Source organism: Lichenostomus cassidix, chromosome 14 (genome assembly GCF_008360975.1).
Source record: "Lichenostomus cassidix isolate B80296 chromosome 14, HeHo_3.0, whole genome shotgun sequence".
In the NCBI taxonomy this organism is placed as follows: domain Eukaryota; kingdom Metazoa; phylum Chordata; class Aves; order Passeriformes; family Meliphagidae; genus Lichenostomus; species Lichenostomus cassidix.
The window spans coordinates 13,969,273-13,995,151 of NC_139495.1; the positions used below are offsets into that span (position 1 = coordinate 13,969,273).

Consider the following 25,879-nt stretch of genomic DNA (forward strand, 5'->3'; position numbering starts at 1 on the left):
GTGCTCTCAGCCAATGGGCGCCCGGCGGGAGGGCAGGCCCCGCCCCCGCGGTTTAAAAGCCGCCCCCCTTGCCCGGCGCCGCCAGTGAGGGGAGCGTCCGCCCGGCCGCTGCTGTGCTCCCGCCATGGACTGACCGCCCGCCCCGCACGGCCCCGCACCGCCCGCCACGGTGAGTCCCGCGGCCGCCACACCGCCCGACCCTCCACACGGTCACCGGGGCTCGTGGGGCGGCGGCTTACAGGCGGGAGGGGGCTCTGCCGGGCATCCGCGGGCTCAGGGGGTGGGGGGGCCCTGGTGGGCCTGGGCCGAGCCGTGGGGCACCCGGTGTGGCCTGGGCACCCGGCGTGACAGATTGTCACCGGGGCCTCGGGTGAGGCTCGGCGTGCCCTGCTCCCTGCGAGGCCTTAGCTGAACCACAGGCACCAGGCTAGCCCCTTCCTGGGCTGGTGGCAGGGCCTCGGCTGGGCTGGGGCGATGGCACTGCGGTCGACTGGGACAAGGGTACAGACAGGGCTCTCGGTCACCTGTCCCTGCCTGTGCCTGTCCTGCCATGGGATGCACTGGGGTCTGGCCCAGGGATCTCGGCCTGGTGCTGCACCCATCATGGGCAAGTGGAGGGATGTATTTGGGGCTAACGTGGAGCATGGCTCCATCCAGCATGGGTGGGTGGCAGCGAAGTGCTCTGCCAGCAGAAGGGCTCCAGGACACACACGAGACCAGCATGGTCTTGGGCCCATCCCATGCTTTCTCTGTCCCGGCAGACGTGGCGGCTGGGCTCTCCTTCTGGGGCCAGGCAGAGGTGGGAGCTGCTGGCAGCAGTGTCCACCACCACCCTCCTCAGTGGAGGGCTTGGTTGGGATGGGGTTTGGCTGCCCTCATTCTGTGTGTTCTCAGGAGCTCATATCCTGGGTCACTGACCCGCTGTGGGGCCAAGCAGGTCCCCAGGCAGTGCCGACAAGGATTTCCCTCCGGCTGGCGCAGAGGGACGGGTGCCAGCAGGGCCACCGGCCAGCCTGGCTGCCGGCCGGTGGGGATACCCCACTGCTTCTCCTGCAGCCAGCTCCCCGCGTGCTTCATCATCACCCAGCGTGTGTTGGGAGAGTGCTGGTGCCTGTCACCCTCTTTGGCTGTGACGTTGGGCCACCGTGGCGTAAATGTCCCTTTCCGTGCCTGGCTTTCTCCTAGGCTGGCAACTGCCATAGGAGCCAACACATCCCAGCAGAGATGCTCCAGTTTTGAGACTCCTCTCCCCAGCCAAAACCCCTCAGTAATGTCTCCCCCATACACCTACTGTTGCCAGTGTGCCCCACGCCCACAGGTCTCATCCTGCTGGGACTGGGGCGGCCAGACTGCCCTGACCCAGCTGTGCCGCTGCCCACACGGCGCTGGGCAGTGCCGCCATCAGGGATGACACTAATTACTGTTTTCCCCCGCGCCACGCCAAGGCCGGCTGGCCTCGCCGGGTGGCCCTGATGCAAGCGCTGCCTGCCCGGCTGGCTCTGCCGGCGGGACGCGGCACGAGGAAGCGCTCGGGGACAGCCGCGGCCGCCCCAGTCACTCCGGAGGAATCTGCCCGTGCCGCCCGGGCCACGCGTGGCACCATCGCCGGCCTCCTCCCACCCTCCGCCGGCGTTCCGGCTCCTCCCGAGGCGGTTTGGCTGCCGGCGAAGCGGCTCTGCTGGTTTTTCTCCTTGCCGGCACCTGAGATGGGGAGCGCGGCCGGGTCAAAGGGGCAGGAGCGCGATGGAGGGGCTGGCGAGTGCTCCGGGGAATGCAATAACCAGGCCTGCATTCCTGCGGGGCTGCTGCGGAAACTTTAATTAAATAGGGAGGGGAGCAGGAGGAGGTGGGAGCTGCGGCAGTGCAGGGTGGGTTGAAGGGGAGGAGGGTTAAGGGCTTAATCCTTCATCCCCCCGGCTGGCTCTCGGGAGGGGGCGCGTGCTGACATCGGCTTGTTTTGAGGGGTGTAAGGGAGGGGAGCAGCGCCTGCATCCCGCCTGGCAAAGGCATCGCGTCCCTCCCTGTCACTGCACGGTGCAGGGCCCCTGTCCTTCCTGCTCTGGTGCCACCAGCCGAGGTGGCAGCCCACGGGCCAGCAACAACACTGGCTTTGTTTGTCTGCATTTGCCGGTGCGGGAAGGAACATCCTGGCTGTGCCTGCTTCCCCGAGGTCCCCAAAGAGCGGGAAAAGGCTGGGACTCTCCAGCTCCTCCAGCCTGTCCTGCACAGGTGTCACCTTGCAGTGCGGGGACCTGCCTCGTCCTTAAAAACAGGAGGCGAGTGCAAAGCAGGGCATCCCCTGCCGAGTCCCTGCCCTGGGCAGGCAGCGGGGTGGCCCAGCCTGGGGGGCTGCAGGCAGGGAAGGAGGGGACACGGCACTCCCACCCCAGCAGGCTGGCAGGGAAAGGCTGAGCCGGGACTGGGGGAATCTGAGCCCAGATCCTCCCCGCAGCCGGAAAATATGAATAATTCGGCAAATATCTGCGGTGCAGGCGTGGGGGAGCCCAGCCAAGGCAGCAGCAGGCCGCTGGCAGGGCGGCCCCAACACCTCCAGCAGAAACGGGGCCCCCTCTCCGCCCTCGGGGACCCTGCCAGGACCTGGAGAGGCTGTTCCCCTGCCCCCCGTTTCTGGGGGATGTCCTGGGCTGAGTTAACCCTCCTCTGCCTTGAAACAGCATCGTGTCGGGGAGGCGGGGCGCTGGCGGGATGCTGGCGTGTGCCGGCGGAGCGGGCGATGCCGAGGGGCGGTGGCGGAGGCTGCGGGGCCGTGCCAGCCTACCCGGCGCTCGTGGCCGGGCGCGGATGCGCGGCCGTGGCCGGGCTGGCCGAACCTGCCCGGAGCGGGGAGCCTGGCAGGCGGGGAGGAAATGCCAGCGTAATTAAAGGGACGAGAGAGACTTGGAGTCAGCAGCTGGTTGCAGCACGGGACACGTCAGCGAAACCCGACCCTGGCATTGCAAAACCAGCCCCGGCCTCGCCAGCATCCCGCAGGCTTGGCCCCGCTCCGGCGCTGCCCACCCGGGCGGGCTGGCACGGCCGTGGCACTACTGGCATGCCAGCACCCTGCGCCCAGGGCTCTCCCACCAGCCACCACGCTCTGGATGCTGGAGCCACCTCGAGGGGTGCCGGGTCTGCCCCCAGCCCCAAAAAGCACTTCACAGGATCTCTGTGATGTGTTTTTCACTTGACTGGCAGCCCGGCTGTGATGTGGGGTGCAGGGGGACCCGGCAGCGGCTGGAGGGCTGAGCTGGGGTTGCTGGGCAGGGGATGCAGTGATGGTGACCCCTAGGTGACAGTAACCCCTTGGACGTGGCACAGCTCCTCCCCAGTGTCAGGGGCTGACAGCACAGGTCATCTCAGGGCAGGGCCGGTCAGGCCAAGTGACTCAGGCAGTTGTGGTGACCCTGCCCAGCCGTGGGCTCACCCCACCCTCGGGTGCACCCCACCCTCGGGGGGGCTGCTCGGGAAGAGACAAGCACAGAGACAGCCGCAGTGTTAACCCTGTCCAACACCCTGGTGGGAGGACAAGAGGACACAGCACGGGTCCAGACCCTCCTGGTGCAGGATGTGGTGTCCCTGCACTGCTGACGGGGCCGGGGCAGGCGGCACGTGCTGCCGTGTGACCTGCAGCCCCCCACACACGGCGGGGGCCCCTTGTGAGCTGCAGGGGGGGTGTTTGCCTGGAGCTCCAACAGCTCTGACCAGGCAGGAGGTGGCAAGAGATGGGGCTGGGGAAGGGTTTGCCTCTTCCCTGCCCAGGGACGCCCCTCTGCCACCTCCCCCTGACCCTGAGATGGGGTGGCAGGGGACTGTGAGTCTCTGGCCCACCCTAGTGCCATTAAAAGGGCCGAAAGATGGGGCTGAGAGAGGAGCCCTATGGGACAAAGACAGTGGCTGTGACATTGGCCAGGATATCCATGGGGAGCTGGGCCTGGGGTGGTTACAGCCTTGCTCACTCCAGAGCATCCTCCCCCCCATCCCTGCTGATCCAGTCCTCAAGGGAATGGTGCTGAGTCCCTGGAGGGGAACAGCAAGGAGAGCTGTGGGGACAGGGGCTGGCTGGGGGTGAGTATTCCCCACTCTGTGGAGACACAAGTGGCTCCTCCAGCCCCACACTCTGTGGCCCAGGCCACCTCTGTGTACCCCTGTCCCCAAGAGGGGTTGCTGCTGCCAGTGATCTGGGCAGGAGCAGCCCCTGTGGATACTGGGATGGCGGCACAAGCAAAGGGTTAAGCCGAGCTCTGTGCAGGGGAGGCTGGCCAGGCTCCCACCCCTTCCCGGTGCTCTGATTCTCCGCATCCCCCGTGTTTGATTTGCACCCTGCCGAGCAGCTGGGGAGGTTGGGGCCCTTGTGAGTACTGGGGAAGGTCTTGGTGCCCCACTGAAGACAGCCCCAATACCAGTGGGACGTGTCTCATGGTAGAGCCTGGGGTGTGCAAAGGTACCACACCCCAAATCCTGGGGATCTGGAGGGGGAGGGCAGCCCCCGTGTTGCTTCACTCTCACCAGCACTGGAGGGAGAGCAGGGTTCAGAGGTGCCCCACAGCCCTGCCAGCCCTGGGTACCCCCAGCAGGGCCCATCCCCTAACCCTGTCTGTGTTTGTCTCTCCGCAGAGCCGACACCATGAACCAGCTGATCCTTTGCACGCTGCTCCTCTTGGCCTGGTGGGAGCTGGCCAGGGCATGTCCTGTGGACTGCCAGTGCCAGGACCCCAAGACCATCCTGTGTGCAGCCAGGCGGGGCCAGACAGTGCCCCAGGGGCTGCCCCCCAGCACCCTCTCCCTCTATGTCTTTGAGAATGGCATCACAACGCTCAATGAGGACAGCTTTGCAGGGCTGCCCGCCCTCCAGCTCCTTGACCTCTCGCAAAACAAGATCACCAGTATCCAGAGAAACATCTTTCAGCCCCTGACAGAGCTTGTCAACTTGGACCTATCCTCTAACCAGCTGCAGGAGATCACCAATGAGACCTTCCATGGGCTGCGGCTGCTGGAGCGGCTCTACCTGCAGAGGAACAGGATCCAGCACATCCATGCTGCTGCGTTTGACACGCTGGAGAACCTACTGGAACTAAAGCTGCAGAACAACCAGCTCAGGGCTGTTCCCCCTCTCGACCTGCCCAATCTCCTGCTGCTGGACATCAGCTGGAACAAGATCCCCGCCATTGCAACAGGGGCTTTCCATGCCGTCAACATTGAGTCCCTGAAGATTGCAGGGCTGGGCCTGACGAGCTTAAATGAAGAGCTCTTCCAAGTCCAAAACAACCTCCACGAGCTGGACGTCTCTGACAACCTGCTGGAGCGCGTCCCGGCGGTGCTGCGGCGGCTGGGCAGCCTCACCAGGCTCAGCTTGGCTGGCAATGCCCGCATCTCCCAACTGCCGGCTGAGGACTTCCAGAGCCTCCACAACCTTCAGGAGTTGGACATCAGCAACCTCAACATCAACACCATCCCTCGGGATTTCTCCAGCTTCTTCCCCAGGCTACGGGCCATGACTGCTGCCGGCAACCCCTTCAATTGCATCTGCCAGATGAGCTGGCTGGTGCAGTGGGTGAACGCCAGTGGCGTGGTCCTGAGGCGCCCTGAGGAGACACGCTGCCACTTCCCCCCTAAAAACTCCGGCAAGCTCCTCCACCACCTGCAGTACACTGACTTTGGCTGCCCCACCACCACGCCCACGCCCACCACACCCCGCACCACCACTCTGCCACCGCCTGCGCCGCTGCCCACCACCCACCGCCCGCCACCGTCCCCCAGCACTGCTGCACCCACCTCGAGGGCCAGGGACCCCCAGGGCAGCTCCACGCCGGTGCCCTTCAGTGATGCCCCAGCCCCCACCAGCCCCCTGGCGCCCATCTGTCCCCCCCGCACGTGTCTGAATGGCGGCACCTGCCACCTGGGTGCCCAGAACCTCCTGGAGTGCCTGTGCCCCGTGGGCTTTGCTGGGACATACTGCGAGGTGGAGGTGAGGGGGACCACGCCTGCCCCGGGCACACCAGCCCCACAGCCTGGCCGGCGGGTCAGCATTGCCCAGGTGGGCAGCACCTCCCTCAAAGTGGACCTGCACAACTACGTCCAGTCCAAGGCGCAGCTGAAGGGCATCCGCCTGAGCTACCGGAACCTGTCGGGGCCAGACAAGCGGCCGGTGATGCTGCGCTTGCCAGCATCGCTCTCCGAGTACACGGTGCGGGCACTGAAACCCAACTGCACCTACCGCATCTGCATCGGGGCGCTGGGGGAGGTCCCCAAGGAGGAGCACTGCGCCGAGGCACAGACTCTGCCCCTCAGCCTGCAGCAGCACTCCCCTGTCACCCAGAGCCAAGACCCCAACCTCGCCCTGATCCTCGTCCCCGCGCTGGCTGCCGCGCTGCTGCTGGTGGTGGTGGTCACCGCCGCCATGTACTACCGCAGGCACCGCCGGGCCAAAGCACATGCTGGCACTGGGGTGGACGCTGGCCCTCTGGAGCTGGAAGGGGTGAAAGCCTGCCTGGAAAACGGGGATTTGAGCAGCCATGGCTGCAAGGTGCCAGAGGCGGCAATGCTTTCTGGCAGCTCTGAGTGTGAGGTGCCACTCATGCAGTCGCACTACCCCAGCAACAACAACACCCCGGGGCTCAAACCCTCCTACTTCTGAGCCCACAGGGCTGCCAGAGCCTTGGACACAGGAGGGCTGAGCTCCAGCGGCAGCACCTGGCCTTGTCCCTCTGGGATGTGGATTGCCAAGGAGCTGACTGAATTGAGGCAGAAACCCCCCCAGTCACACAATGTGCAATTTCCAAGAGGCTGCCACACTTCAGGAGGAGACACGAGTTTTACTGCTCTGTGCCTTGATTTCTGTGACTCTACCTAGAACGTGGGTAGCGCAAGAGAAGAGGGGGTTAATTTGGGCGTTGGGGGGCTTTTTTTAGCTCCTGCTAAAGAGAAAGCTGCTGTGACTCGGCTGAGGGACGCCCACGTGCTGGTAACAAGGGTCCTTTAGTGGAGCACGGCCCATGACTCGACTCCCTGGAAGCTGATGTGAGCAATATGGCCTGGCCGAGGAGCTGGGACCCTCGGGCCCCCCCGGGCCAAAGGAAGTGCCGAGCAGGCAAACCGGGAATTGAAGCTTTAAGAACTCAGAGAGAATATTTATACACTGTTATTTCCCATTTCTTCTGGGAAAACTTTTTTTAGTACAGGTTTGTGTACATCTCTTTTGTAAGGTGGATCAGAAGGGTGTCTTTTTGTAAAAAAAACCAAAAACCTAAAACAATTAAAATAACAACAACGAAAAGCTCTGTGCAGCCCTGAGCACCTTGGCAGGCACTGCCCATCACAGGCAGGGGTGTGGGCAGCGCAGCGTGTCCCCTGCAGAGGAGCGGGAAGGTCAGCGTGTCCTCCCGTTGTTGTTGGCGAGCGCCAGGATGAGTCAGGGCAGGGGAGGGGGGAGTTTTCCCGACTCTCTGGGCGTTTTTACCCCCAGGGCGCTGCCCCCCACCTCGGGCGCTTAGGAGGTGTTACCAAAACAGAGGCCACGAGGTTCAAATCAGCCCCTGCCCTGCGCATCATCCAGCCTTACTTCATCCCTCCCCGCCTGCCAGATGGCTCCGGGGCCAGCTGCGGGACAAACAGCCCAGCCCAACCTCCTGACGTCACCCGCGGCGGCACCGGGACCCCCATATCGCCCGTGACAAGTGTCAGCCTGCGTGGCCCCCCCAGCCCGGGGGCCGCAGCCAGAGCCCCCGCTGCCCGGCCCCGGGAACAGCCGGTTTTGTGCGCTGGCCCCAGCCGGGTGGGCTGCGAGCCGACGCTCGGCACGTTCCCGCTGCCAAGTGGTTTCTGCTCCAACCCTCTGGTTTTAATCGTTTTCCAATCCTTTATCTTTCGGGCTGGAATTTTCCAGGTTGGGGCCCTGCCCGCCGAGGTATGTTTGATTTGGAGAGAATGAGCACAGCGCGGGGCTGAAGCCTAGGGTCACCGCCGTGCCGCTCCGAGCCGAACGCTCCGCCGCGGGACACGGCCCTGACCCCGCCGGCCCCGCGGTCCCGCTCGCCCGGGGCAGGGAGCGGCTCTGGATGCAATTAGGGGCGCGGGGCGTCGGCGGGGCCGTCTGGCGCAGCCCCCCGGCTCCCAGGTGGGCTTCCGGCAGGGCTGGCTCCCATTAGAGCCGGCGCAGCGGCAGGAGGGGCCCCTCGCCGGCGCGGGCGGCTCGCTGCGATGGCCACGCTCGCCCGCTCAAAGGGCCCATTGTGGTCCTCTCCCCACAGATTTTTCAAATTAACATCCCAAATTCCTCCCAAAATTGCTGCTGTGTAAATATTTTCACTGCGAGCTTTGTATATTTTCCAGCCTCGCGAGGAGGAGAGAAGAAAAGTCCCTGGCGGAGCCGCGGCCTCACGTCGGGTGCCCCCGGCCGGCCGCCGCCACAGCCCCCCGAGCCCGAGCCAGCCCCTGGCGTGTCCCCACGTCGGCACCGGCGTCAGGAGCCCTCCAGCCTCCTCTGCCCCCTCCCTTCCCCCCTCCTTTGCCTCCATGATGTGCCCTTCCTCTAAAGAAGCTGATTGGCCCACTTGTAATTAGCTGGAGGTTTGCAGGGGACCCCCCCACATGCCAGCTGGGTGCTGGGTACCCCCTTGGCACCTCAGCTGATCCCATTGCTCTGGAGGAGCTTCCAGCAGCTCCAAAGTGATGGAGCTACAGTGGAGATGCCAGGAGGGCAGAAGCAAAGTCGGCTCAGCTTTGGCAGGTGCAGCACCCCTGGGACACTCCCAGCCAAGGATTTTAGGGTGCTAGCCGTACAAGGGGGCAGCAGGGTTCAGCCTTGGCATGGAGGTGGTGGGGACACTGTAGCCAGGGCAGGGCTTCGCCCCCACCCACACCCATGTCTGCACCCGGGCAGCCCTGCGGGAGAGCAGCAGTGCCCAAAATGGGACTGCCCAGCCCCTGTGGCTTCCTGAACCCAGGCACAAAATTCCCCTGGCCACTGCCAGCCCCATCGCGCGCCAAGAGCGGCTCCGAGCGGCACATCGTGCGGCGCTGCTAATTCCTGCGAGCTGAATCAGCGCCGCGAAGGATTGCAAAACCCCCTGAAATGGACCCAAAAAAAATCCCTCTCGCTGTGCGATCCAGCGGGGCCGGTAAGTGAGAGCCCCGGCCAGAGCCACCGGCAGGATGGGGGCTCGGCGGGGAGCCACAACGGGAGGAGCCGCTGGCTTCACCGGGGTAAAACCTGCCTGCACCCTGACGTGGCAAGGCTGGAGGGCTCCAGTCTCCCAAGAAATCATCCCTTTGCGCCCAGCATGGCCCCACGGAAACTAAAGTTAGGTCCCCTGGGTCCCCCAGGTCTCCACGTCTGGAGCAGAGCCCCGAGGGGTCCTGCCTTGGTGCCAGGGGTCTGGATGCCTGCTGTATGGGGGGAGAACAGGCGTGTGCCCATCACACAGCCCCCAGCGCTGCCAGGAAGAGATTTGGAGCTCATCAGCTTCCTGGAAAGCTGCAGAGGCCAGGGAGCACCGTCTGGCCATCGAGGCCGTGGCTCATCTGGGAGTGATTTCGGTGCTGCCATCCCGCCCCAGCGCTGGGCTATTTTTACCCAGTGGAATTACGGGACAGGCGACATGGGCTGGGCGGCTGCCCCACCTTAACCCCTTCATTTGGCTGCCCAGGAGCCCCAAGGGATGGGTCCCACTGGGGTGACACCTGGCGGGGTGGCGTGTCCTCTCCCCTTCCTTGTGCCTGAGGGTGGTAGCCAAGCTGGGGCAGGAAAAGCCCCTTTCCCACTGATGACAAGCACATGTCAACCCAGGCACCTCTGGGATCGGCAAGGGGACTGGGACAGGGGTGGGGACAAGAATGGACCTGTCCTGCTCAGGGCTCTTCCTGCTGAGGTGGGTGTTGTCAGAGACTCCCAAACACCCACCACAACCCAAAAGGGCTGCTAAGCCCCAGGAAAAAGCAGTGTAGAAGGTGCCAGGTGGGACGGGAGCAGGACCAGCCACTGAGGTCCCATTGCAGCTGGTGCCTGAGGAGAGGTGGCAGGGTGACAGTGGGGACATGTGCCTTGGTGGGTCGGGTGCCCTGGCGCACATGAGGGCTGGACCCGGGAGATGCCAGGGCAGCAAGCCTGACCCCAGGAGCTGGCTCAGTCATGGACTCTGGCTGGGGCAGGGGCATGGGTTGGGTTTTTGGGACTGAGCACCCCAGGGCAGTGTCCCCAGGGAACCACCTGGACTCCTCTATGTCCTGCTCCAGCGCTGGGGGAGCCAAACGGCCCCAAATCCCTCCACAAACATCTTGTTTTGCCAGCTCCCTGCTGCAGGCAGGTCCCAGCTCTGGCACCTCCCGTCTCTTTCAGACTTTGCACCGTGAAGGGTGGTGGGGATCCAGCTGTCCCCATCCCTCAGCCCCATCACCGTCCTGCCTTGCAGGGATATGCCCACTGTTGGCACATGCCATGGGGACATGGCTCCCTGGGACCTCAGCTGACCCGGGCACCTCATCCCTACCGCTCCAGCCATAGCCCTGAGCTGGCCGTGGCACTCCCAGCCTCCCTGGGGACATTTTCAGGACACCAAAAGATGCGGTGACACAAGGAAGCCGCTGTTCTCCTGTCACCATGGCGGTGACAGCACCGTCTCCGGGCAGGGCTGGGCCGGCCGCCGGGCGCGCGGCAGCGGGGTCTGGTCGGTGACCCCGAGTCGGAGCCGGTAACCCAACCCCGCCAGTGCTGGTTACAATTTAGGGCAACAATAACCTATTGAGGCCCCTTCCTGGCTCCTGCCCCGCTGCTCCTTGATCTAATTAAAGGGGGCCAGGGGGGACAAAACCCGAGCTGAAGGAACAGCAGGTACCCGGGGGCGGCACATTGAGGACCAGGGCGCAGAGAGGGGCGGGGGCCACCCGCACCTCCCACCTCCCGTTCCCTCAGGGTCTGGGCATGGGCGGGGTCAGCTCCTGAGCACGGCCCTGGCACACTTGGGGTGCTTTGCAAATGAGGTTTGTGTGGTCGGAAATAGCTCACCTGCTCAGGATTTGGGAAGGAGAACCCCTAAAAGACACATGCTGATGTGTGGATGCATGGGGCTGGTGCCTCCCACTCTCTGCCCTCTTCTCTAGAGATGCTGGATAGGGGCACAACCAGCCTGAAGGATTTGGTATGGCTGTGGGCATTAGGGTGAGCACGCTGGGGTGACCCCCACCTTGGGGCACGCCATGGCCCTGCTTTGGCGTGCCACAGGGACGCGTGGTGCCGGCTCGGCGGCGCGGTGGGGATGCGGTGGGGATGCGGACTCCCCTTCCTGCCGGCCTGGCGTCAGTAATGAATGGTATGAGTTTCCTGCCCGCCCACTGATTGCTTCCTCAAAGAGCCTCAACGAGTTGCTGCTGCTGCAGCTCCCCACGCCTCGCTCGCGGCACGGCCGGCACTGCTGCGCTGCCCTACACATCTCCGTGCCCCACAATGGGCACCCACGGCCACGCCGGAGACCCACAGCCAGCCCCACTGCTCCTCCATCATCCCCTGGGGACTGAGTCCCTGTCCCCCAGTTCTAAGACTGATCCAAGCAGTACTTTCAGGGGAACCTGGTGACCCCAAGACCATCCACCCTGTGCCCTTGCCATGGCTCCACGGCTCCTGAGTGTCGCGGCCCAGCTCGGGATGGTTCTGCCGGAGGGAGAGCACAGCCCCCGCTCGGCACCTCCGCCGGGAGCCAGCCCAAATCCCCCTCTGCCATTTGTCATCTCCGCCAGATTTACAGGCAGGAGCGGTTGGGGCTGGAAGCACGGTGGCCCCGGCGTGGCTGCCTAAAAAAAGCACCTCCCCAGCACGGGGGGAGGATGGTCCCCGCTCACCCCCACCGTCCCCAGCCCCTCTCGGCTGGCCCCGCCACGCAGCCGCGGGCCGGCAGGGCCTCGGAGTGACGCGCAGGCAGCGCCCGCCAGCCGCATTCCTGCGCCGATAAACCCGACAGCCAAAATAACTGCAGCCTGTGCTGAGGGGGCTGAGCGCAGCCGCGCCTGCATCCCATTTAGCCCGGCTGGCTCGCCCCGGCCCAGCGAGGATTCGGTGTAAATCCCACTGGACTCTCCTCCAAGAGCAGTAATGGACCCCAAGGTGTCCCCTTGCAGCATGCTGTATGCCTCGGCCTCCCCGGGGAGTGTTCACTGGACACTGATGGCTGGTGGCCTTTGCCCACTGTGCTGGCAGAGCTGGCGAGCAGCGGAGCTGGGAGCTGCTCCCCCGGGAGCTGGCAGGAGGGTAAGGAATGCTCCGGCAGCCTCTTTGCCTGCTCCCACCACACCAGCACCTCCCCACCGTGCCCGTGACTGGTCCTCTCCCCTCCTGTCTGTCCTGGCTGCTGCCATCGCCAGCCCAGAGCCGACACCCCGGCGTGGGGGATGCTGGCAGGACAGCCAAGGGGCTGTCACAGCTCACTCAGCCCCACACCACAGGCCCTGTATTGGCTGCCGACCATCCAGCCTGCCCCAGCATCCTGGCCCATCACAGAGCCAGTCTGGCACACAGGCTGCTCTTTCCAGCAGCCCTGGGAAGAGCTGGTGGCCTCCAGTACATCCCAACTGGAGTGCCCCAAACCCCCATCACCCTGGTGGGATGAAGGCACAGCCTCCTCCTCCTCCTCCTCCTCCTCCTCCCATTTTCTCACCCACACAGTGACGCCAGGCCAGCTCACTGGGCAGCGTGGGAGAGGCCAGGCCGGGTCTAACCAGAGTGTTCCTGGCCTTGGCAGTCCCCACGGACAGGAGACGGCTCCATTGTGCCGTGACAAGGGGCACTGACCCCTTACGCTGCCAAAGCTCCTTTTCCATTTCCCTTGAGGCTGCCTGGTGAGCGCTGGCCTGGCCACGGCTGGCTGGGCAGCCACATGGCACTGCGGCACAAAGTACTGCAGGAGTGGGAGGCCAGGGCTGAGCTGCTCCAGTGCTCCAGCAGTGCCAAAGGGATTCACTCACCCGTGCCATCTTGTGGTGCTGTCCCAGTGCATGAGCCCACCCAGCCAGCAGCCATCTCAGGCACTGTCCCCAGCAGCTCCACCACCCACCACGGCACCACAGAACACCTCTGTGCTCTTCCCAGCACTGCCTCCACCCTCTGATCTCACCCAAATGGCAATGGGGATGCAGCTGTGCTGTCCCCAGCTTTGTGGCTGCTGGTGTGAGGAGCTCTGTGCCACCACCTGCTCTGCCACCACGCTCCCCAGGGGTCCCTGACCACAAAATTCCCACCACCTGCCCTCTCACCCCACAGTGAGTGTCCATCCCTACCCGGGAGAGGTGTCCAGTGCCATGGTGAGTGCTGCCCCGCTGAGCCTTCGCGTGTCCCACAGCTTCACCTCCCGCTCCCGCATCTGCAGGGACACAGACATGGCATCGGTAAGCATTGGAGCTGCCTGGATGGCCCCACGGTGCCACTGCTTTTGCCAGCCACCTTCTGCCATCCCAGCAAGGGACAGGACACTTGGCGAGGGGATCTCCTCCTTTCATGGGGGACAGGTCACCCCAAAAGCAGTTGGGGTACTTTGGCACAGCAGTCACAGGGAGTAGGGCTGGAACATCCCAGCAATGCCAGGACCACCTTCCTGGTGAGGACAGTACCTGGCTGAACCCGACAGAGATGAGGCAATCACTGGAGCCCATCCAGAGCAGCCGGGAGTCCTTGTTGTTGTCGTGTCCCGGGACACTCTGCAAGGCACAGGAGACAGGGCTGTCAGTATTGCTGCCAGCCATGCCAGACACGTTGAGGGGACATGTGCTTCACCAGCCGTGGTTGTGAACTGCCCTGGGGCCCAGCACATGGAGCCGAGTGCTGGCTTCAGGCTCTGCTGAGAGCTGCCATGGGGACAGTGCAGTGGGGACAGCCTGCAAGCGGTGACAGCCCTGGCTCCCCCCCACGCCAGCGTGGTTGCTTCGTGGAGCAGCTGGCCTAGCTCCCAGCGAGGAATGGAGGGTGGCAGCAGGTAACGTGAGTGTGATGGGGCACAGGATGGCTCCCAGGTCCCCAGGGCTTGCCCCACACCCAGTCACCCGGGGTGAGTGGGACAGAGTGCTGCGAGGAAGCTGCTCCATGCCACAGGCACAAGAGGAGGCTTGGCCACGGCCATGGTGACAGAGGGACTTACTTCCCCGGCTGCATCCCCAGGTTCTTTATCCGTGCTGAATCCTGGCTCCAGGAGCTGGGTGCCCCACGTGTGCCCAGATGCTACCGAAACACACAGCAAACTGAGCCTGGCCACGTTCCCCAGACTGCTCTAATCCCCTGCACCCTGCTCCACCTCTCCCCTGGGCTCCCTGTGGGGCTGGGACCCCCAACCACATCCTGGTCCTGCTGAGGATGGGAGGGGAAAAGATTTCACCCGCTGTCAGCGGGTGCTTCCCGGCTCCCATGTGGTCCCCAGATGGGCCCTGCGGTTCCCGGCGCCCCAGCAGGAGCCGGCAGCCAGCCCTGGCCCGCGGCACAGGCAGCGCTCACAGCCCCTCGCTCTCATTGAGGAGCGCCAAGAACTGGCTGCTAACGAGTTCGGAGCTGGCAGGGAAAGCGGAGGGTTCTGCCAGAGCCAAACCCGGCACGGCGCTTCCGGGACCTCTGCGCAGGGCAGGGCAACCAGGCACGGGGCAGGAGGGGAGGCGGTGGGCACTGAGGGTGCCCACGGAGGCGCCCATGAGCTGCGTTCCCCTCGGTGTGAGCACTGTGACCACCGGACACAGCCATGCTATGACTGCCAGCAAGGCTCTGCCATCCAGGGAGGGGGCACGGAGGTGTCGCATCTCCCACCCCCTCCCCTCAGGGGAAGCCCTGCTGGAGCAGCCTCCAGCCCCAGAGAGACTGCACTCTCTGGAGAAGCCAGGGTAGGAGCAGGAGCACGGTGCCAAGTTAGTCGTGCCCTGGTTCCGTCACGCCAGCTGCCTTGCCAGCACAAACACGGCTCACTTGGAAGAGGCAGTGCTGGCCGAGCTGAGCCTGGCGCTCCCAGCCGCAGGGGCAGGATGTGGGGCAGGAGGGGCCTGGCCCCCACCACCAGCACGCTGGCAGCAGACCCAGCGCCCAGCAGGGAAAGGACCTGGAGAAGGGAACATGTCCCAGGATCGGTGCCAAGGGGGATGGAAACTCCAGGAGCCGGGGCCAGCCCGCGCGTCAGCCAGGAGAGCACTTCTGCACCTGAGCCGTGCGGCTGTGGCAGCCAGAGCTCAACATCTGCAAATCCCATAACCTACGGCGCCGGCTCACGGCCCTGGGTCCCGCGGGTGCCCCGGACCCGCTGGCGGTGGTGGCAGCCCCGGGGCGGTGGCAGGGCTGGCGGAGGGCAGGGTGCTGCCGTGGCACTCCCAGCCCCCGGCGTGCCGGCTGCGGCGCAGGGCCATGTTTTCTGCATTAGTTCCATCCCGGCTGAGCTGTACGTATGGCAGCAAGTATGCGGGAGGCTGGGCTGCTCCGTGCTCAGCCTGCGCAGATGTTGCCAGAGGTGAGCGTGCGGACAGCAGCTCCCCTGGTGCAGAGGGTCTTGGCAGGGACGGGATGCTCTGGCCTGGCACTGAGTGTGGACACTGGTGTGGTTCAGCCCTGGGACACCCGTGGGGCTGGCAGAGCTGGGCAGAGACCCTGGCACCCTTCCCGGAGTGATGCTGGAGCCTCCCGTGCCCCTGGAGCAGGGAATCAGCCACAGCCAAGGGCGTCTCTCCCGAGTCTCCTGTCCCCTCGGCAGGCTGCAAGGAGCCCACCAGCTCTGGGCCAGCATGAGGGGATCCAAGAAAGCCTTCCAGCTCCCTGCCAGTGTCCAGGCAGCCCAGCCTCCTCCTGCCCATCGCACGAATCCAGCACAGCCGGTTTTGGGCAGCCCAAGCTGGGGGGAGTCTGTGCCCCCTCCTCGGAGCCAGATCGGCTGCACGGGGAAAGTTTCCAGCACCATTCCTCTCCCAGTCTCAACCCATCCCTCCCAGCAAAGGCTGGGGTAAGGTGCTGGTACCCATGGGGGTCCCCAGCCGTTCTCCCCGAGCAGCCCCGGGGGCTGCGGGGGGCCCAGGGCCGGCGTGTCGGACGCAGCTGTTGGCAGCGATGCGGCGGGGTCGGGGAGCTGGGAACAGCTGCCCACAGGGAGCGGCCGCTTCGGCTCCGCGGCTGCCTGGGAGAGCCCCACACAAAGCCAAGGCTGCTCCGGCTCCCAGGCGATCTCTGTCTCGCCGGGAGCCGTCACCCTGAGCCGGATGCAGGGCAGGGAAAGCCGGAGGTGGGAGCCCAGGGCAGAGCCGTGGGGCTGGACGGGCGGGAGGTGGCCGGGGGGTCAAAGCTCTGCTGTTGGCAGAGCCCCCGTGGCTGGCAGGGCTGGAACAGCTCAGCCTTGCCGGTGGCTAACAGCCCATGAGCATGGCTAACAGCCCACGGACATCTGATCCCCGTGGGAAGCAGCCCCAGCAGCAGGATCTGCGTGGGCACAGGAGGCACCAGTGCCAGGCTGAGCTATCCCTTTGCCAGTGGGTGCCAGGGCAGGAGGGGTCTCCCCCGGCCAGGGACTGTGGGGCCTCTGGGGACAGACACCCACCCCGGGTCCATGCACATGGGGAAGCGTTGCTCTTTCCACACTCCACAAGGCTGTGGGCGGCAGGAGGAACGACTTCCAGGGAGCCGAGAGGGTTAACCAAGCACCGAATCCTCCTCTCTGAACAAGAATGTGAGTGATCTCCCCTCCTTGCCAAATCCCAGTTACTCCAGAGGTAACCAGGAGAACAGAGCAGCCTCTCCTGGGCCAGCCCCACTCCTGGTCTCTGCCCAGAGCTCAAGGAGACCAGCAGCTGCCACCTGCCCCCGGGGAGTGCATGGATCCCACAGAGCAGCAGGGATGCTCCAGTAGCCATCAGGCTGCCAGCAATGGCCCTGTCCTCTGTCAGGTGTGTGGTGTCTGTGTCACAGTGGGCAGGGACCAGAACAAGTCTCCTGCTACCTACGCCATCTCTCTGATCCCACTGGCCAGGGCAGTGTTGCCGTGGTGCCCCTGTGCCTCTGCCTCTCCCCCCACTGTCAGCACAGTCCCCCTGCTCCATCCAACCCCTCCTGCCCTTGGTGAGGCCAAGGCCACGTCCCAGAGGATGCTGTGAGCCCAGCAAGAGCAGGAAGGTGAGTGGGCTGCCACTGAGCACAGATGCCCAGCACAAGGCTGGTATGGGAGCAGGACCTCCCTCTCTGGGCAGGAGAAGGAAGACTCGCTGGCCGTGGGGGTGGGCTGGCTGTAGCACCCAGCACCCATCACACCCACCCATCCTCCGCTGCCTCTCCCCTTTTCCTGCAGCCACCGGCCCCACGAGCTCTGCTATGAGGCTGCTATCAAATCCCAAAACACCTTTGCCCTCTGCCCCTGAATACCACGAGGAGCCCCAGCCCCCAGTAATGGAGATGCCAAGCCATGCGGGGCTGAGCTGGTGGGGCCATTCCCAGCATGAGGGATGGGCACCCAGGCAAGGACGAGCTGGTGTCACCACACACCCACACTCCTTGAGATGCCTGCCCCTGGCTCATTCCAAATCCTCTTCGACTTCCCCATGTCTGCCATACCAAGCGGCATTCCTGGGAAGGACGGCCGAGGGGGAAGCGGAGCAGAGGAAATATAAACAGTCCCGTGCAGCTACGCTGGGGAACAGAAGCATGAGAGCGCCGAGCTTGTGGTGCTATAAATAGGCAGCCCAGAGTCAGGCCAACTTTTTCAAAGCTTCCCACGGTCTCCTTGGGAATGTGGGATGCTGTGGACCTTCCCCCAGCCCGGAGGAAGCCGCTGCCGAGGCTGGGAGTCAGGTACCCCCGGGGTGACCCCAGCGTGGGATACCGTGATGATGGGGAAGTGGGAGGAAGGTTAAGGTCTCTCTACGTCCTGATGCGCCTTCCCCTGATGATGACAAGCCGTCCCAAATCAGCCTTGGGCTGACAGCTGGATACTGGGCAGAGGTGACATGTCGGGGTCTGTGGAGTTCTGGCTGTGGGCACAGCCAGATCACCCCAACCCGAGTCTTCACCTCACCACTGCATCACCCTGCCACCATGGCCACACTGCCCCCAGGGACCTTCTCTACGGTGTATCTCCCACTGTGGAAGGGCTGATGTGGCCCATGAGATGACGGCTATGGTTTGGGACAGGGGCTGGTGTCCCTCTCCCCTCCTGGGACCTTGAGCAGGGCTGGGACAGCACCGGCTGTGCTTGGGCTGTGAGCCCCGGCTGCTCCCCATCACTGAACTCTGTACCCGGCACAGCCCACTAGCTTGGGGGACAAACCCACAGCGGGGACAAACCCCCGGGGACACTCTCACAGCTGTCCCCAGGCGCCCTCAGCCCCGGCCCCGCTCATTAGCACAGCTCATTACGGCGGGAGCGGGGCGTGCGCTGGCCCGGTGCGCTCGGCCGTTCCCTCGCCCCCGGCCCCGCCCAAACTGCGGCGGAGGAAGTTTCTCGTGAGAACGGAGTCGGCTCCTCTCCATCCCACACTGGCCGTTCTCCGCGGCAGCCCCGCAGCTCCACACGGACGGCGCCTGTCCCGGGCCTGTCCCGGGAGCCAGGTGCTGGCCAGATGCACACACGGCCCCTCGCACCCGCAGGTGGGGAGCAGGATGCGGCCCGTGGGCTCTGTACCCAGGGGAAGGTGGCCAGGGCAGTGGGCAAGCAGAGATGCCACTTCAGTAGCCCACGGCATACCCGAATCACTGCCTTGCACTGTGCTGGTGACCCATGGTAAGGCATGAGTTGGGTATGGGCACCTTCCCGGTGCTCCGACTTCTTGCTCAGCTCTGTGTCCCGTCCCACCAAGGCCAGGGCCCGGGGGACACGCGAGGGACGTTTGGTGGGGTTTGCACAGGGATTACAGGAGGGCGAGGGCGGGAACAGAGACACTGAGCCTTGGCAGAGCCGAAGCCACAAGGAAGAGGATGTGACTCGCTTCCAGGGGGAGGGTCAAGGCGAGGAGGGCGACCACCAGCCCCTGTGGGAGGGGAGGACAGGCAGCTAGGGCAGCGCGACCTTGGGAGGGGATAAGGCAGAGCACAGGACTCACAGAACTCTTTGGAAGGACAGTAGTGCTTGGACTTGGACCCAGCCAGGCAGCAAGAGCACGGCTGCACTGGGCAGCACGGTAGGACCCAGGGTGGCCCTGGCATCTCCACTGCCAGTTTGGGGGCACTGAGGAAGCACAGAGAGCAGCAACAGGGTGTGAGCACAGCCCTGACGCTCATAAAGGGGCTGCAACAAGGGGATGGGGATCCAGCAGGATGAGGCCACTGCTCTCCCAAGGGAAATCACAGCCCCGGGTACATACCAGGCACCCCACAGGGTCAGCTAGAGCCCAGCCACGCTGCGTCACACACGTCTGCCCGCTGCTGGGATATGCTCAAAATAGCTGCCACGGGCGTAGCCGGGAATGGGGGGTCAGGCCCTGGTGGGGGCACAGCCACAGGGTGCAGGCAGCCTGCCAGTCACCCTCTGTGTCACCCACCCTCGGGCCCCAGCTGCATCCATGGTACCTGAGAGCAGCACCAGGTATCAGGAGGAGCGACCCCTCCTCCCCGAGCTTCTTATTTTAGCTCCTTCTCATTCTTTTCCCCTGCTCTAAAAAAGGGAACGTTTAATGAGGCAGGCTTGGCAAATTAAGAATCCCAGCCGGAGGAGCAGCCTGGGGCCAGCTCTCAGCACCACAGAAGGACTGGGGTGAGCCGGCGGCGGGACCCAGCCCATGGTGCTGCAGCGGCCAGCACAGCTGGAAAATCCATCCTGCAGCTCACCTCTGCAAAAACCAGGCAACTTCAAAGCCAGGAGCCTGTGAGGTGCTGGCACCACACGGTGGCCCCAGCATCACCCGGTTCTGTAACTGCGCGGGCTCGGGGTGAGAAGGAACCTTTCCAACTAACCCAGCCCTCCAGCAATGGGAAAAAAGAAAAGACCAAAACCCAGGAGTGTTATTCCTCTTGGCTAAGCAAGTCCTGAGCAAACTTCCAGAGGATTTATGGCATTTTAAAGTTTTCCCCTTCAGCACAGCACTTCTCCAAGACTAAACATCTCCATCCATTGCGAGCCGGCCGGGGCAGGGCCGCAGCAGTGAAGGTGCATATTTCTCTTGGCAAATGCAAGTGCCGGCCCCGGGCTGGATCAGACAGCAGCGGAGGGAAGTGAACTGCCTGCTTTGAACAGCCACCATCATTCACACGTTATTTTTAATAGCTCAGCGAGACAGAGTCCACCCTCCCCAGGAGACTTGGCTCAAGCCCATCGCACTCACAGCTCCGCCGTCAGACAAGCCGACAGGTCTGGCAGGGGGAGAAGGGGGGCCAGGAGGGGAGGGGAGCACTGGGGCCGGTGGTGGATAAATTTTGGAGCAGAGAATGGGATCTTCCAGCCATGCTGAGCTGCAACTGGAGCGGGACAGCGTTGCGGCAGCCGCTGGAGTGCTGGGAGCACTTTGCCCTGGCTCCGCACGTGTCACCGCTGGGTTTATGTTTATTTTTTTGTGGTGGGGTGCTTATAAGGCTGCCTGAAGGGTCAGGGCACCATTTGCACCGCAGGAAGCACCCAGGGGCCTTAGGGGAGCTCAGCACCTGGGTTATGTGCAGGAGCAGATGGGAAGTCCTGGTGCAGCAGATGGGAAGTACTGGAACTCCTGCTCCCTCTGGTCAGTGCCTGGGGTTACCACTGTGCCTGAGCACTGTCACCAGAGGCCACCAGCTTCCCAAGCCCATGGGCAGCAGGAGACCATGAATGACAGAGTCCATTGCAGCCACCTCACCCTGCTCTCCACTGCATCCCTCCCTTCCTAAAGGCTTCCAGACCCTTCTGCAGCCAGAGACCCCAAGCCACAGGAAACCTCTAATAAGAGGCTGTTTGAACTTGACGTCAAGGCTTAAGTTCTCTACTTATTTCCTAATCACTGTTATTTGCTGAGCTGCGCAGATCTGGCCACCCAGCCCCTCACCCTTGGCGGGTCCTCGTCCCTAAGAGCCTTTTGTTCAGCTCCTACAGGGCAGGGTAGAACCCAGGAGCCTGCAGAGTCCGGGAGCCCAGAGCTCTCACACCCACAGGGCTGGCCTGGCACGTGCTGGTGACCAGGGGTGCTCCCCAGCCTGGTGGGAGGGCAGGGCCCCCCCCTGCCAAACCCCACCAGCATTAAGGGGACAGCCCTGTTCCCCCTGCCCTCAGCCCCTGCCTCCACGTTGCCTCTCCCAAGTGCAGCCATGGCTGGGATGGTTTAGGGGACCAAAGCCCACCCCCCAGCAGCCAGTGGGTCAGTCAGGGCTGCCTAAAGCACATCCAGAGGGGACTGTACCTGGGAGGCAGCTGGGCTGGCTCGGGGGTCAAAGATCCGCAGTTTCTTGTCCTGGTGAGATAAAAGAAAACAGAGAAGGGTTAAGGACCTCGGGGCCAGCAGGATGTCAGGATGCATTAGGCAGAAGGCTGGAGCGAGCAGCCCTCCCCTTCCTGCCCATCACTGTCCTGCCTGCGATGCCTGTCTCCATGGATGGCTTGTACTGTGTCCTCCCACATCGCAGACAGGGGTGCACCCCCAGCACCCCTAGAGCCTCACCAGGACCCTCACACCCTCAAAACTGCTCCCAGAGAAAGAGGAAGCCTCCAAAGTAGAGCCAGGGCTTGAGCCTGACTCTCAGATGTCATTCTGACAGTGCTGCAGGGGAACAAGCCCTCTCCTGCCTGGCACCTCTCTGCCCAATGGGGCATGGGACTCCTTTTGGCAAGGGTGGTGGGGCACAGAGGCAGCAAGGGGGGTGCTGCCAGGGTGCTGTTTGGGGAGCACACATTGTGCCAGCCAGAGCCACACGGCACGGGCGCTGATCTGCACCCCTGCTGGCACGGCTTGGGCTTGTACCCCTCAAGCCCAGCCTGTATGTTCGGCACGGGGCTCCAGCCATGAGCTGGGACTCCGACTCATCGAGCAGCCCGGCTCCGCACGCTGGGCCAGGCTCCGGGCTCCCCCGGGGCTTCCCCCACAGACCCTTCGCTCTCCCTCGGCACGGGATGGGCTGCGCTCCCAGCCCGGGGCTGGGGCTGTGTGTTCAGACCTGCTTGCCGACTCCCCAGGCACGGCCTGGAGGGCTCGTGGCTTGCACACTCCCCTTGCACACTCATTTGCACGCTCGCCCGGCACGGCCGGCCGCCGGGCGCGGCGCCCGCGCGTTCCCGGCGCGTCCCGCAGCGAGCGGCCGGCGCCATCTAGTGCTGCTCCCTGCCCGCCTCCCCGCGGGCTCGCTGACCCCGCTCCTGCCCCTTTCCACCCCAAAACTTCCAGTCCCTCCATGTTTCCCATGCCTGGAAGTGTTCCAGATCAGGTTGGGTGGAGCTCTGAGCACCCCGGGCTAGTGGAAGGTGTACCTGCACATGGTAGAGGGGTGGGACAAGATGAGCTTTAAAGTCCCTTCCAACCCAAACCGTTCTGGGAGTCTGTGAAATGGGTGCTCCCCGGGATAAGGGTGCATCCAGCAGCTGGCAGACAGCCCATCCGTGCCACACCACAGCGAGGTGACCCCTGGGCACTGCTCACCTTGCAGGAGGTGCCGAGGAGGTGGCCGTCTCGCTTCCAGGTCAGGCTCTGTAGCTGGTCCCCGTGGGAATTCAGGACTGCAGGGGGAAAGCAGGGTCAGGGCCAGGATCAAGGAGGGTCCCTCCTGCAGAAAGGCAGGAGCCATCACTCTCCCACCCAGAAAATTTCCCAGAAGAAATGACCTGGCCTTTCCACTGGGTCCTGGTGGCAGCCAGGACCCAATGGGACATTGCTATATCTTGTGCAGGGAGCATTCCTGTGCTGCTGGCAGCTGGATGCAAAGAGCAGGAGCCCTGGGAAAGCCACAGACCTGTACTGCCACCCACCTCCTCACTCCCTCAGGGTGGCTGAGGTCTTGGCAAGGCTGGTCAGCAACCACCCCCATCTACCCATGCCCTGGGACATGCAGGTAGAGTGACCTGTCACCCAGGCAGTCCCTAGCAAAGGTGCCACGGACACTGTGAGCAGTACTGGAGCATTTCACACCACTGCATCAGAGCATAGGGATGCACAGGCACAAGGGGCTGTGGTGGCCTGCCCAAAAAGCCACCTGAGCTGCCTGTTGGGTGACACTGAGGTCAGGACTTGAGCCCAAGCACTGGTGTAGACACATGGTGAGACGTGAAGCAGACATGTGGTGCAGACACACAATTTGGACACACGGTGCAGACACATGGTGCAGATGTGTCACGGGCAGTCACAGCCCTGCCTACCTGTCAGGGGCTGCTGCTGCCCCATGTCCCAGATGGTGACTCTCTTCCCCGCGCCGCTGGCCAGGACACCATCCGCTGTGGGGTGGAACTGCAGCACATCCACCGGGGCTCCCCCAGGCCCCAGGGTCAGCCCAGCACCACTGGGAATGTCCTGGCCGCTCTCAGGCAGGCGCCACACCTTCACCTGCAGCCCCAGGAGAGGAGGGCGGTCAGTCCCCGGGCAGGTGAGCAGGACCCAGCTGGGTGCTGGCTCCACCTGCACTTGCTGCTTTTGCAGGCTTTGGTCGCTGAGGACACCATGTGCAAGGACACTTTGTTGCAGCTCAGTGGGATCAAATCCAGATGGGAGAAGGCTGATCCTTGTCTGACACCATCTGCTCTGTCCCCCACAATCTGGGAATGTCCCAGTCTGCTCTCCCCAAGCTGGCACCCTCCACCCCATGCTCCTCTTACTCCCAATCAGTCCAGCTCTGCAGTGAATCCCGGAGACACCCTGGGGGTCATGAGGTGACTCCTTGGGACCCCTGTCACCAAGCACTCACCGTCTCATCAGCAGAGCCTGTGGCCAGCAGGAGCTGATCGAAGGGTGAGAAGTCAAAATCTGTGACCACATCTGGAAGGAGAAGGGCAGAGGTTTGTTCCCACCTTCTCCCTGCAGACAGTGTGGCAGCTGCTTTGCTCTTCTCCAGACTGATCCCTTCCCTACACACACACACACAAGAGCAGCAGCCAGGGACAGGTCCAGCCCCACTGAAGGGTTTTGGGGCAGCTCAGCATTGCTGTGGGTGCCTGAACACCTCCACTCTGTCCCTCAGGGTCTTGCACCCCTTTGGCAGGGATGGGGGTCCTGGAGGGGCATTCCTCTGTCTGATCTATAGACCAACACCTCCACGAGGCACAGGGAGCAGCATGGACAGCAAGCACCAGGGTGTCTGTGCCATCCTGCTGGAGCCATGCTGGTGACAAGGCTCCCTTTGTAACACCCCGGCCCGGCATGCCAGCAGCAGGGACGCTCCCAGCGGCTCCGGCGGCAGGGCCCGGCGGGAGGAAGGCTGGCACCAGCAGCAGCAGCCCCTTGGATACATTTGGCACGCTCGGAAAAGTAGGTCACTGTGTACTTTTCCGATTCCAGGAGACAGGCCCCGGAGGCATGAAGAGCAGGCAGCTCGCTCACTCGGCTGCATCCACCCGGGAGGAGAGAAAATCCATTCCGTGCCACGGAGGCGTTGCTCTGGCACAGCAGCTTCAAAGGGCTCATGCTGATCCCATTAGGAAGCCGTGGATGTGGCGCTGGCTCCTGTGCACCACCCCTCTGGCACTCCCCGGGGAGCAGCAGAGCTCACTGCCTGCTTTTCCAATCCGAGGAAGCTCCCGGTGCCAGGCACTAAGGTGGCACAGGCTGGCACTCTGCGCAGCCCAGCAGCCATGCCAGGGCACACACGCAGGAAGGGAATGCTGGGATTAGCTCCCATCTTGCTGCTCTGGTATAATTTTTGGGAAGTGGGTGGTCAGTGCACGCCAGGCTGGCACTGCTGCTCCGACACCTGGAGAGGGGTACCCTGAGGTGGGCACCACTCCTCCCTGTGCCTGTGCTTCTCTGCCAGAAGTGATGCTGCCACTGCCTCTTCCTTGCTGCACTTGCTCTGCCCACATCAGAGCTGCTGGTCCAGCCTGTTCCTCCTGCCACTGGAGCTGGGTACAGCCGTGGCGATGCCAACTCCAGCCTGGGACTGAGTGTACTGGGAATTTCAGGGCATGTTATGAGTAACAGGGAAAGGTTGTGCTAGAAGGGCGTGAGGAAGAGCTACATGCCCAGGCCTCACTGCAGCCCAAAAAATGAAGGAACATGGATTAATTCCAGCCTGGCAGAGCCCCTCCTGATGCCACCCTGCCCACGGGTGATGGTCCCTGGCAGCTCCCCATGTCCCTTGCCTGGCAGACAGCCAACCCGGGCTTGGACTCAGCACCTGAGCCCCCCCGCCACAGCTCACATGGGGACAAAAATCCTGTGAAGGTGGGAAGTGGCACCTGACACCCACCTGAGTGGCAGCAGAGCTGAGATATGGTCCTCTTGCCCCCATCCTCGCACTCCAGTGGCACAATGCCCAGCACACCTGAAGGAGAGGGCACAGGAGCAGGTTACCAGCCACCCACCAGCCTGTCCATCACCCATGGGATGCTCCAGGATTCCCCCCAGCCTGGGACACAGCAAGGAATACCCAGCTTTGCAATGCAAGACAAGAGGTGTAGGACTGTCAACATTTCTGGGGGATCTCAGGGAAAACCTCTTCCACTCACCCTCATGCCTCTGGGGCCTGTGGGGCTGACCCACCACCGAGCCCCATAGGGACCACTGGGAAAAATCCATCCTACCCTCCGAGCCATGCTGGGGGCCCTTGTGCCTCACCTGCTGCCTCAGCGTTGAAGGCGATCCAGCGGCAGCTGGCCTTCACATGATTCCCACAGGATGTGACAGAGCCCGCTCGGATACCCCCGATCCAGGCCTGGGATGGAGAGGAAAAACCCATGTCAGGGGCTGCCTTGTTATGGCAGGGCCTAAGGCACAGCTGGAGGGGACACAACAGAGCATTGGCACTGCAGGACCAGAGACCCTCAGCCCTAGAGGAGCTCCCAAGCCAGTGGAACCCTGGGGACTG

At 63.7% G+C, this 25,879-nt stretch overlaps 2 protein-coding genes and 1 long non-coding RNA gene across 4 annotated transcripts in view; 2 read left to right on the top strand and 1 right to left on the bottom strand.

Moving 5' to 3' along the window:
• Positions 1–25,879, bottom strand: part of CORO7 (coronin 7) — a 35,203-nt gene that overhangs the window by 6,376 nt on the left and 2,948 nt on the right. For both annotated transcript variants that reach the window (XM_085075059.1, XM_085075058.1), the window contains exons 2-9: positions 25,630–25,726; positions 25,262–25,336; positions 23,765–23,835; positions 23,223–23,406; positions 22,510–22,586; positions 21,280–21,330; positions 13,591–13,677; positions 13,261–13,343 (exon numbers count right to left, since the gene is read on the bottom strand). In XM_085075059.1, the coding sequence (XP_084931185.1) occupies positions 13,261–13,343; positions 13,591–13,677; positions 21,280–21,330; positions 22,510–22,586; positions 23,223–23,406; positions 23,765–23,835; positions 25,262–25,336; positions 25,630–25,726 (725 nt within the window). The remainder of the gene's footprint in view (positions 1–13,260; positions 13,344–13,590; positions 13,678–21,279; positions 21,331–22,509; positions 22,587–23,222; positions 23,407–23,764; positions 23,836–25,261; positions 25,337–25,629; positions 25,727–25,879) is intronic.
• On the top strand, positions 81–7,273 carry VASN (vasorin). The gene is made up of 2 exons (XM_085075060.1): positions 81–169; positions 4,615–7,273. The coding sequence occupies exon 2, from the start codon at positions 4,625–4,627 to the stop codon at positions 6,632–6,634; it is 2,010 nt and encodes a 669-aa protein (XP_084931186.1). The 5' UTR covers positions 81–169; positions 4,615–4,624; the 3' UTR covers positions 6,635–7,273.
• LOC146430919 (uncharacterized) lies at positions 19,263–20,847 on the top strand. Its single transcript, XR_014855190.1, has 2 exons — positions 19,263–20,264; positions 20,570–20,847. It is a non-coding gene; the product is annotated as an uncharacterized LOC146430919 (long non-coding RNA).

What these genes read in the sequence shown, in the direction of transcription:
- VASN (XM_085075060.1), top strand. Translation starts at nt 4,625, where the DNA reads ATGAACCAGCTGATCCTTTGCACGCTGCTCCTCTTGGCCTGGTGGGAG.